The 12,841-nt window shown below is 39.7% G+C and overlaps 1 protein-coding gene across 5 annotated transcripts in view; it reads left to right on the top strand.

Moving 5' to 3' along the window:
- Window positions 1-11,176, top strand: part of Oat (Ornithine aminotransferase precursor) — a 108,845-nt gene extending 97,669 nt beyond the window's left edge. For 4 of the 5 annotated variants that reach the window (XM_083134674.1, XM_083134673.1, XM_083134675.1 and 1 more), the window contains exon 7: window positions 10,858-11,176. In XM_083134674.1, coding sequence (XP_082990800.1) covers window positions 10,858-11,063 — 206 coding nt within the window. In that variant the 3' untranslated portion in view covers window positions 11,064-11,176. Of the gene's footprint in view, window positions 1-3,223; window positions 3,535-10,857 lie in introns of those variants that run through there. The other variant, XM_083134677.1, reaches the window with a different exon arrangement.
- The last annotated feature ends 1,665 nt before the right edge of the window (window positions 11,177-12,841 follow it).

The following is a 12,841-nucleotide window of genomic DNA, read 5'->3' on the forward strand; positions in this document are numbered from 1 at the left end:
ATAGTACACCCGATTTTCAACCTCACTTTCACGTAGTACTCCGTGGACTGCATTTTGTAGACTAACGAAGCTCTGGCGTCTGGCCTTATGGCCAGTATAATTATGTGTGTTGTCCTGTGTTTTGTCCTTATGTGTGCTGAGTGCCCCTTTACAACCTCAGCTTTTAACTGAAATCAGAATGTTTTAATATTTTAGTAATACAGCATTACAGTTATGTTATTGTAGTTATGGTAAGGGGCTAGACCCCCTATAACATGACTGATGCAAAATAGCCTGACACACCCAAAATTTTAAATACAAATTTAAAATTATAGAACTGGCCTGACAAAATGAACTGTAATATCTATACCATACAGATATTAATGTAATTTATACATGACGTACCTTGGATAGTGTACCATTGATTGTTCATTGTGATCAGAACATGTGTTGAAAGTTTCTGCAGTTTTCAAGAAGGCACACCTCCACCTGCGTTTGCATATTCGCCGTGGCTCGCTGCAGTGTTTTTCTGGTGATGTTCCTGATTTTAGTCGAAATGTTGTCCTTTAAAGTTTGTAACATACACCGTTTGTTTGCATGAAGCCTGTCCTTCAGTAAACCCCACAGGAAAAAATCCAGGCTGGTAGACCACTATGTGTCCTTTAACTTTGCAGCATATAAGTACTGCCACCTGTCAGGACATTGATTGATTGCTTTGATATTTTAAGTCCACTTTATGCACAGTAAGGCTAATTGGGACTGGACCTACAGTTTAAAGTGGGATCCGAACCCGGGACCCCTGTCAGGACATCTACACACCATTCGACTCAGCACAGCCCACGGATTATTAAGTCATAATTGTGAGCTGTTATATGCATCACCTGCAGCATTATTAGCAAATTCATCAGGCCGGTTCTATAAGAATTACCCTGTAGATATATATTATAAATATATCCTTGCACTTCTCCACCTGTTCACATTCTGATCAACATTCAAAATTTTCGGAATCCATTTTGCCGCATCTTTCCTCATGCTCAAGTCGTCACGAATAACCTTCCACAACTGTTCATGGCTGATGTGCAGTTCCTCCTCTGTCTGTTGGATTCTATGATTGTTAAGAATTATCCTGTAGACTGTGTCTATCACCCTGGGTGGGGTCATAGAAATTAGTCAGCCTGACCTTTGGTCATGTTCCAGTCCAAATTGCCCACATTTGAAATTCTCTGCCCATATCTTCACCATGGTATATGATGGTGCCTTGTCCCCCAATGTCATGGTCAGGTCATTGTGGATCTCCTTAGGCGAGAGCCCCTTCAGGAAGAGGTGCTTCATAAAGGCACGCTGTTCAAATTTACTAATGTCTGGAATCTGGGCTGATATCCTCAATTTGGAACCCGAAAAAGAAAAGTTCTAGTTATTTTATTCGGACATGATTTTGAATGGTAGGTTCATAAATTAGAAGCATTTAATTGATGGTACGAGGGTTGCTATTTATGTATCCGGAATAACATACAAAAAAAATATGTATAATTGAAAATGGTTTTATTGTTTTTCAAAATATTCTCCATGATGATCGATGCACTATTGCATACCTTTGAACCAATTGTCATAGCACTTTGTCCATTCAGATTGAGGTATCTCAAAAACATGCATTTTGAACGCATCAATCGCTTCTTCTGGCGTCGAAAATAGTTGACCACGTAGCTTATTCTTCACGTACGGGAACAAAAAGAAATCATTGGGTGCTAAATCAGGGCTATACGGCGGATGACCCATCAATTCAATGTTTTCACCGGGCAAATACTGAGTTGTTTGGACCAATGTGCAAGAACTTGCATTGTCATGGTGAAGAATAATCCTGCGTCATTGGTTGTTTTTCTGATTTCCCCAAAGACTTCTGGCTTTGTACCATTCAGAATTGACTATTCTATGATTATCTAGTGGCACTGTAGCCACATGTCCATTTTTTCCCAAAAAAACAGGTGACCATTTGCTTCGAAGTGCTTCTTGCATGAATGACTTTTGTTGGGTTTGGCTCATCTTGGAACACCCACACCGTCGACTGCTTTTTGCTTTCGAGCTCATATGCATAGTTCCAAGATTCGTCACCTGTGTAGATGTTATACACTGCTTTTGAAGCACCAGGATTGAATTTTGTGAGTATTTGTTTGCACCAATCTACATGAGCCTTTTTTTGAGCAAGTGTCAAATTATGAGGGATCCAATGCGAACAAATCTTTTTCACGGCTAAATGTTCATTCAATATCTTATGTATGCTAGTCATACTAATGCCCAGGGATGCCTCAATCTCACGATATGTCACATGACGATCTTGCATTGTCAGTTCTCGCACACCATCAATGTTTTCTGGCACAACAACTGATTTTGGACAGCCTTCTTTAGATTCGTTCGTGAGTGAATGACAGCCACGATTGAATTCATTAAACCAGTGACATACAGTGCTTTTAGATGGTGCTTCATCGACAATAGTCGAAGTGAGTTGATCGATGCACTGTTGTTGAGATAATCCACGTCGAAAGTCGTAGAAAATTATTGCTCGAAAATGTTCGAGTTAATTCCTTTGTTGGCCTCCGATGAAATTTTCAAGTCCCTGTAACAAACAAAAATAGCATCCGTAAGCACAACGTTCTGGGTACATATACCATAGAAATGTCCAACTTTACGATGGATATATTAGGTGTTACCTAGCAACATTAATGTTGCCAGTTCCGGATACATAAATAGCAACCCTCATACTAGTTTGTGTACTGGTTTGCTTGAACCCATGTAGGCTGTGAATTAAAACTTACCTGTTACCAGATTAACACCAAATTAGCAACCTTGTTGAAACTTGATTGAATTGTTTAGTTTATTTTACTTTACTTTTCTACCACTTTTGGCTAATCGCAAAGATGATGATGAATATTGCTATGATGAGATTGATGAAGGGACACTGACAAAGAACACTCATGCCCAGGCCAGGATTTTAACCCAAGACCTTTGGTGTCATAGCGAGCTGTGCTATGGCTGCTTGTTGAAACTGTGCATAAAGTGAATATGCCAGAAATGCCTGTAAAGCAATGTAAGTGGAAGATATTTAGTTATCCCAAGCCATACAGGCAAAAAAATATATATATTTCCTCAAAAATGTAGTATTTAAATAGGGAAGGGGAAAACAGTAGACAATAGTTAATGTCCATTTAAGATTGCTAATACTTATTTTTATTACCTTTTCTCTCCATAGTTTTTGATGCTTGGGAAATTTGTATTAAACTTATGAAGAATGGCTTATTAGCGAAACCTACTCGCACAAGAATTATCCGTTTAGCCCCTCCCCTTATCATCACAGAAGAACAACTTTGTAAATGTGTAGGAATCATTAAAGAAACCATTGAGCCAATGGTTGAGAAGTCATGTGGAAAAAAAGCAAGAAAATCATCACGATGAGCTGTTCGTTTGATTTTAGGCTTACTGTGTATGTCATCTGCTGATTTTATATTCAGAAAAAAATCCACCCCTTTGGTAATTCACCTCAATGCATATCATGCATGTATTTATACATTTTGTAATAAAAATTTATCAAAAAATTATTAAGAGAATTGATGAAGTAGTGTTGTGATATGTGAATTGGTACTTTCTGGATGAAATTTCTACCGTACCACACAATATTGGAATGAGGCAGCTGACTTCTGTTGTTTGCATATAGATTTATCATTAGCAGTAGTACATACGAGGGAGAATCAAATGAAAACAGCAATTAATTTTTTCCACTATTTTAATGCAGGGATAATGTTTTATTGTACATTATTTTTCTATATAGTCCCCTCCCAGTTCAATGCACTTACGCCATCAGATAGGTAGTGCTTCGATACCGCGTGAGAAAAAATCTTTCAGTTGACTGTGTAGCCACTCGTGCACCGCCGATTGGATGTCTTCATCAGACTTGAACCTCTGCCCTCCAAGGTGCTCCTTTAATGGACCAAGGATGTGGAAATCAGATGGTGCCAAATCTGGTGAGTATGGCGGATGTGGTAGGCACTTGAAGCGTAGGTCATCAATGGTTTTCATGGTTGCACGAGCAGAATGAGGATGGGCATTATCATGTTGAAGCAAAACACCTGCACTCATCAATCCCCTTCGCTTTGTGCGTATCGCTGGCCTCAAATGGTTCTTGAGAAGGTCGGTGTAGGTGGCACTAGTCACTGTCGTATGTGAGAACATGTAGTGTTCCAGAATAGGGCCTTTCTTATCCCAGAATAAAGTCAACGTGACTTTCCCTGCGAAACTTCTTTGGTTTCGGCGAAGACGAATGTCGCCATTCTTTACTTGCACGTTTCTTCTCCAGTTGAAAATGATGCACTCAACTTTCATCCCCGGTGACAATGTGAGCTAGAAAATCCTCACCCTCCTCTTCATAACGCCTCAGCAGTTCTTGACATACATCAACCAGACGGACTATCAGTTCCTGCGTCAGCTGTCGAGGAACCCACCTGGCGGACACTTTTCTGTAGTGGAGTTTGTCATGCATTATGTGTTGTACTGAACCAAAGCTCATATTCAGCAAGGAAGCCATTTCAGCCAGGGTGACATGCCGGTTTTCCTGATAAGCTGATCTGCTGCAGCTATGGACTCCTCTGTCACAACTTGCTGACCCTGACCCGGATGGGGAGCATCAGTCAATAAAGTCGTACCTTCTGCGAATTTCTTGCACCAATCGTAGACTTGCTGCTGTGACAGACAGGCATCCCCATACTTCGTCTGCATTCTCCGATGAATATCAACCTGTTTCACACCTTCACTCCATAAAAATCAAATAACTCCACGCTGTTCCTGCTTGGTGCAACTGCATAGTGGTACCTCCATCTTGAATCAGCTGTTACTCGCATCCAACCCCACCTACTGGCACTGCTTCATACTACCAGCTCGGAAAGACGTCAAGGACTGTGTCTGCAAATTTCCAAATGCCTAGAAGGAAAAAAAATATTTTTAATGGCACTTTTTGCAGTTTTCATTTGATTCTCCCTCGTATAATTTGAATTGAGTAGAATTTACAGATCAAATTACTCACAATCATTGAAACTAGATTAAAAAATATATACCAAGTGTGCCGGTTAATAATTCTTAATTAATCCGAAAGAAAACAAGTGTATCTGGGGAGAAAGGTAACAAATGCTTTATTCAAAGTATGTGCCATCGCTAGCTATACATTGTACCCATCTGTCCGTCAAATTGTGGATGCCCTTCCAGAAAAATCGATCACATTTTGAGGTGATCCAGTCAGCAAGCCATTGTTCGACATCTTCATAATTGTTGAAGTGTTGCTGGGAAAGTGAGTGAGACATCGATGAAAACAAGTGGTAGTCCGAAGGGGCTAAGTCTGGCGAGTATGGCAGGTGGGGCAAGAATTCCTAGCCAAGTGCAGAAATGGTGTGTCTGATGCCTTTCGCTGTGCATGATGAGGGGTTGTCGTGCTGCAAAATCACTTTTCCGTGTCTTGTCGCCCAATCTGGGTGCTTTTCGATCAATGCATGGTTCAAATTGATGAGTTGTTGACGGTAGCGAACGGCATTCACTGTTTCACCTGGTTTCAGAAGCTCATGGTACACCACAGCCTTCTGATCCCACCAAATGCACAGCATTGTCTTCCTTCCGAAGCGATTCAGTTTTGCGATCGATGTTGAAGGTTGTCCTGGGTCAACGCATGACTTTTTGCATTTTGGGTTCTCGAAGTAGATCCATTTTTCATCCCCAGTCACTATCCAATGCAAGAAAGACTTTCTTTCATGCCGAGAAAGCAACACTTCACATACCGGTTTTCGCTTTTCCATTTGTCTGTCGTTCAGATGCTGTGGGACCCATTTTCCTACCTTCCGGATCTTTCCCATGGCATGAAGATGATCAGATATGGTTTGGCGACCAACATTTAACTTCTGTGCCAGTTGTTGTTGCATTTGCGTATTGTCTTCATCCAACAGTGCTTGCAATTCCACGTCTTGGTAGTTTTTTGGCTGGCCCGGGCGATCTTTGTCTTTCAAGTCTAAATCAATACTTTTGAATCATCAAAACCAACGTGCACACACATGTCTTGCGTTAGGACATTGTCACCGTATGTTTTCACAAGGATTCGATGGCTTTCACTCGCATTTTTCTTTTGATTGAACAAGAAAAGCACATGCTCCTTATTTGGTTTGAAGGTCAACGTGTTTCCCACACAAACCCAATATCACGATCACTCGCACTCGGTTGCACATCCATGGCGTTTTGACAGGTACTGTCCTGGCAACACACTGACGTAACAGTTGAGACTGTGCACCAACCCTTGCTTCCATCACCATCCAGTGACGAAATTAAGAATTATTAACCGGCACGCCTGGTAATGACCCGTGGCGTAACAGTCCATGAGGGCTAGTGCCTATCTACCGACAGCCGGCCTCATAACCCACAGAGGTGAAAGATCATCCAACAGTTATGGGGTGAAGTGTGGTCAGACATCGAACTCCCAGTCATTGTTGTATGTTCTCCATGACCAGGTAATGCTGTTCATTCGTAGCTTCCCAATTTCCTCATGATGATGGGTGGCCACTGGTCCCATACACAGGTGGAAATCTGAGGAGAGACGTTCTTACACTTCCCCCAGGAGACTCAAACCAGCACGCATCCCATAGCCCGAGCCCAAAACCCGATGCCTTACACAGCACACCAACTGTGCAGGACTGAAAAACATTATACAAATTCGAAATTCAAAAGCTGACATTTTTTTAATTTATTGTCTTAAAAAAATAACAGCCTCTTCCTCAATTATAATATTCAAGAGAATTAAAATCACACATGCTAAATAATTGGATCTAAAAATTCAGTTCCGAGACTAAGTGGCGTGTAAACAGAAAAACAAAAGAAAATTTTACTTTGAAACTTGTTTTCTACACATCCCAAACCAGATAAAATTTTCAGAAAAATATTGGATTATTACACAGTTCTGAGCCAATAAAGCTTATATATTCTCACATTTCAACCCTTTGATCCGAAGTTTGGTTTTTGTGGAAACTTAACATTTTCAACTTTTATGTAGACAATTTATTTTATTTTTGCACTCCAAACTGCCGTACTAAGGAATTTAAATACAATTTCGACATTTCAAACTGCTGTAAAATGAAAACCGTTTGAAGTAGAGTGAAAAAAATTTAGGGGGTTTCTTTCAACCGTAAAGGAAATGTGTATACCAAATTTCATTGAAATTGGAGTTGGTGGGTGACATGACCTCGTTGAAATGGCATGGAATGACCCCTCTACAAACTCTGCAATGTAATGGGGCTCAGATGTAAGATCCTTGCATGTTGCATTCTTGAAATTTTGTATACCATTTTTACTCAGGGGGTAGTCATATTTGGGCAAAATTCAATTCAAGAAATGTATATGTTGCAAGTTTGATTGAATTTATTAGTTGCTATTGGTATTATTAGCCAAGCGTGGGTTACTTCCACAAACAGAAAAACTAATATTCTTAAAAGAGTTATTTAAGAAGAGATTCTAATATTCCAAACAATTTTATAAAGGTACTTACTTGTCTTAAGTACAGGTATTAAAAGGGAAATATTAGAGGCAGAGCAGGGGAATGTTTTCTGTGGCCTGAAAATATATATTTTGAGTAAAAGTTTTGGAGGAGGAGAAGGACTAGTTGATTATGACGAGCCTATATGGTTCTTTCAGTGATTTCTTTGCAGTAACTTCTGGGGCTCACCCTGCCTCAAACCAAAGGGTAGCTGGAGGCAACCCTGGTGGGTAAAGGTGGTTGGAGCATGTTGCTGATCACATCAACTCCAAAATTGCTGAGATTGAGAATGTGTGGGGCTCTATCCCCACATCCCTTAAATATGCCTTCATGGCATTGTACTATATGCACGGAGAACTTTATATTTTTACCATCTCTTTTGATTATAATGCATATTTGAAAACTCCTTCTGCATGTCCAGGGATGGATTTAGCGCCCTTTCCTATCCTTCTTCTCGATGCATAGTACTTATGACATATGCAGACAGACCTGTATTAAGTTAGAGTTACAAACTGACTAAATAACTAATCACAGCACATATCCATATGTTCAGAATCATTTGCTTATGTTGTAACAGCATCATCTTTCAAAAGAAAGCTTGCTCCAGATAGATAAATGGCAGAATCATATTATTTTGTAAATTTCCATAAAATGAATGCCTAGTAATGATAAACTGAACAAACACATTTACACTGTGGGCTTGTTAAACTGCTTTTACATGATTAAACTTGTGTAGCTTCATCAAAAATGGGTGAATGCTTCAAAGGTAAAAAGGTCTCGCCTTGGCACCATCCCTAAGTAAAGTGCATGGCACAACAGTTCTCTGAGGGCCAGGGCTTGCCAAATGGCTTTTTCATTGGGTGACGTGTGGTCAGCGCATTGAACCCCATTGCTGCTAAACTTTGGGGGCTCCAACCATGATTCGAACCCAGGACTACTCGCACCAAAGGTGAGAGCACTAACTGTTTGGCTATGTGGGAGCACAAGCAACATCCCTAGCCACAGTACTGCAAACAAAATTCAAAAACACAATTGAAATATATTTTCTTGACCATTGAGGTTCTATCGGATGAGAGCTTTAACAAATAATTTCAGGACAGAATTTTGCTATTTTGGGCTCTTTCTTTGAAACTTTTCTGCCATTGTGCATGTCAGAGGTGAAGGTAAGTGAGAATAGAGATTGATGGGTATTTCAAGATTCAAGAAAATCAGTCTCATTTTGATACTCTTATTTCAAACAGGGTGAATGCATTATGAAACACATAATAAGGCATTTTCCTTATGCGTGAACTGTAAATTTAAAAGTGGCAACACTGTAAGGAAGAGGTGATAACACCATGCGCTATCATCTGGAACCCAGCATGATGCAATTTTCCTCTTGTTGGGTTGTTCTCACTGACACCCCCCTTAAGAAATGCACTTACCCATTTTACAACCATCAGATACGCTAGGTATTGTTGCTGCAGGCTTCTTCCAAGTCTTGATGACATTCTCATGCATTTTTGCCACAGGTCACCTGGATTTTGGTCCACAATCACTGTTCTACCTTTGTAACCATGTTTTAGGTCAATCCACAAAATAGTGTTCATTTCAACCTCGTATATACACAACAGTACTCACTGCACTGACCACTTTTGGTACTCCGCATATCGACATGGGCCCCTACTGACAATTCTCAATGCCTGATAGCATGGTGTTATAATATCTTTCTGACAGTGTGACCACTTTTAAATTTACAGCCCACATACTGTCCATTTCGTGCAAGAGCATTGAAGATGGTGGCGATTGTAGAGTTAGTGCATTGAAAGAAAATGGAACAGTTGTAGTGCCATGCTCTGTCAGCAGACCAATCTTTCATTTCAGGATCTCGATGAGGGTTGTCAACAGGTTGTGTTCACTTCCTCAGTGGTCTCATGCAAAATCCATCCTCAGCTGGTAGCATAAAAAAAAAGATTGCATGGTGTTGGAGAACTAGTGCCAGAACTTGCAATAAATTGAAGTAATCATCATAAAAAATATATCGACACAAGAAACTGTTATATCCCTTCTGCTGGAAAATGTGTTATTATTCACTGGGTATTCATAAAAACACTGAATGTTTTTATTGTAGTGGGAAGAGAGAACTTGTATTTTAAGTTACATGGTTTGTTGAATCAAAATTAAAAAATAATATTGGCTAATTAATTAAACCCCAACTGTTGAAACCTGTAGCTCTAAAGAGTACAAAGTTTCCTGTTTGTCAGTCATGCATTAACCTTTAAAGTCCCGTGGCGCTTATGCAGTTTTTACCTCTGTTCCAGGCCATTTAAACGAGTTTTGTAAGGTTTAGCAAAAATCGTTATAGCTTCCTTCCTATGGCAGATAATTTAGTGAAACAAGAAACATTTTACTAAGAATAAAATGTACTTCGACATAGAAAAGACAAAGTGTTGCTATCTGTATGTATTTGTTATTATTCGTGGTTTCAAATGTGAAAATTGAAAAAAGAAAAAAGACAAAATTTTGCCCCTCCCCCCTCCCCGTTGAGACATGGGACAGGAACAAATTCTATGTCCTATTTGCAACCACATGTCTACATTATTATTCAATATTTATTTTGTTCCTAATGCCTTTTGCCATCCAAAGAAAAGAATGAAAAAGAAACAAAGTGCATGAGTTATTTTCGATAAGGGTTGGCAACACGCACAGTGAAGTGCACGAGTTATTTTCAACAAGGGTTGGCAACACGTCACTCTCAATGCATATCGACTTTTGGTTTCAAGTTCCACGCACTTCGAGTCATGAGCTGAGCATAGAAAATTAACAACGTTGCAAGGCGACGAAAAGGGATCTGTTCCATTGGTCAAGTTATGACCGACCGGGACTGTGGCCAAAAATGCCATAGGTCTGCACATGACTGATCGGGACTTAAAAGGTTAAGTCCTTGTACATGATCAAGCTTCCAACTTCCATTACAGAGTGGTTAGCACAGCATGCTAGTTCCTGGGTTCAAATCACCTGCCTTGCGCATAGGTGTTCTTTGTGAGTGTCTATTCATCATATCATCACTCATTCTCATTGTCACGATTAGCCAAAAGTAGCAGAAAAACGATGCTAATAACAAAATCAAGCTGATGGAGTGTAAGTTTTCTTGTAGTTAATAACAATGACAATCCTGATGTTAGGTTTAGCAATTGATGACTTCCCCCAAAATCAGAAGAGTAATTAATTCGCACACTGCCTGTTATAGTTCAATGTACACAAACTATTAAAAACAAATCTATTGATTGAAACCTAAAATTGACAGTACAATTACTATTGAGTAATTTGTGTTTTTTTCTCTTCTGTAGAATTTAATGCTTCAGATATTTGTCTTAAATTGCTGGAGAATGGCTTATTGGCAAAACCCACACATGATAGCATTATCCGTTTTGCTCCACCACTTGTGATAACTGAGCAGCAAGTCAGAGAATGCATAGAGATCATCAAAAGAACCGTCGAGCCACTCATGGACAGAAAGTGTGGGAAAACCCCAACAAAAGCTTCGTTAAGGTAAAATGTTCTTCCAAAAGATGTATGTTTTTCTTCGGATGTCTATTTTTTATAATAAATGTATTTCTTTGATAAGACAATGTATTGGCTGAATATAATGAAATATTTTTGTATTAAGTGATTGTTTTTTGTGTACGATTTTAAGGCTATTTTTCACATGAACACGTGTTCCTACCATATTATGATTATGCTATGCTCATGCTGCAACTAGTGGTGAAAGTGCACATACTCAAGGGTAGCAAATGCAACTCCTGTCTACAAGGCAAGTGGTTTGCTGGTATTCAACATTTTTGTCCACATAGTGAGTGAGTGAGTGAGTATGTATGTATATCATACATATGAAGGGGTGGGTAGGGGGAATTTATAAAATTTGAGCCCTGTCGACATTACAGTAAAACCTCGTTAATCCAGACTAACCAATGGGGTGGATAAGTTGACCTATTTAACGAAAGTCCAGATTAACTGAAATAACGTAAACGAACAGTAGAAAGTGCATTAAAACTCCGTTTATAGCAACAAAACACGTTTATTATGGTGTATTTAAAGGGCATAGTCCTAAATACACTATACAGTACTGTACAGTACAAAGTCTGCGGGAAAGAGAATTTCATCAGTGGTTGACTGACTTCTTTTTGGGAAGTTCTCTTGTTGACTTCTAGCCACATTTAAAACCTTGAATTTGCTTCTTTTTTTTTGGGGCCTGCGTGGATTAAGTGAAGTCCAGCTTATCGGGGTCCGAATTAACGAGGTTTTACTGTATTATTATTATTGTTATTATAATAGTCTTGTTATCATGGTACTACACTTTCACTCATTGCATGCTCTGTAAATACAAGTAATAATACTTGTAAATTTTAAAATAGACACATCTGATTAAAAATTATTCATTAAAGTTCATTTTAATTATACATCGATGAGCCATCACTTTATGACCACATACCTAATACAGTGTAGGACCACCTTTAGCCTGCAGAACCGTGGCTACATGGCGGTCACCACTTTTGTACCTGTAGGTGATTTCTCACACTTTGGTCTTGCGGTCACTCCAAACAATGCGCGACAGCCTCCGCTGGCCTCTGGCATCAATGAGCCGCTGTGGACACACAGCTGGACGATGTGTCATTGTTTGCCCACTTTCAATACATGCTCACAACAGCAGCACGAGAGCAACCAACAAGCCACGCCGTTTCAGATATGCTGGTACCAAGATGCCGTGCCATCACAATTTGACCTCTATCAAACTAGGAGAGAACGCCACTTTCCCCATTCTGATGCCGGAGACACTGCTAACAGCGAGTCTGTAGACCTGCCCAATATATACCATGCTGCCAGCGTGTGCCACATGTTACTCTCCGCGGTCCAGGCACGTTAAATGTTCCCAGGTCGGGGTGGTCATAATGTAATGACTCATTGGTATCAGCGCTAATTGAATTATGCATTTTGCCACACAACACTAATACTGCACATGCACCAAAGGAAAATAAACCGACTCTACATTGCGGTACCAACACTGGCCAAGAACTGAGAAACGTAAGGATGTTGGTTTCAACTGTCAGTATCCCTCCACTTAACTTTCAATTGTTGGCATTCAAAATGTTTCAATAGAAACTTCTTCCTTCTATCTTCTTTCATGAAATAACCAAGTAAAAGGACTTTACATGTTGTTTCATTTTGTTATTATCAAAAATATTTAGGAATTTTATAGTTGATGGTCTTTTCACTTCTGCCCCTTTAGTGTCTAATTTTTGTGTGGCCCCCCTGGACTTGCGGGCGGGCCCTAGG

This window comes from Lepisma saccharinum, chromosome 1 (assembly GCF_977018435.1).
Source record: "Lepisma saccharinum chromosome 1, izLepSacc3.1, whole genome shotgun sequence".
Taxonomy (NCBI): Eukaryota; Metazoa; Arthropoda; class Insecta; order Zygentoma; family Lepismatidae; genus Lepisma; species Lepisma saccharinum.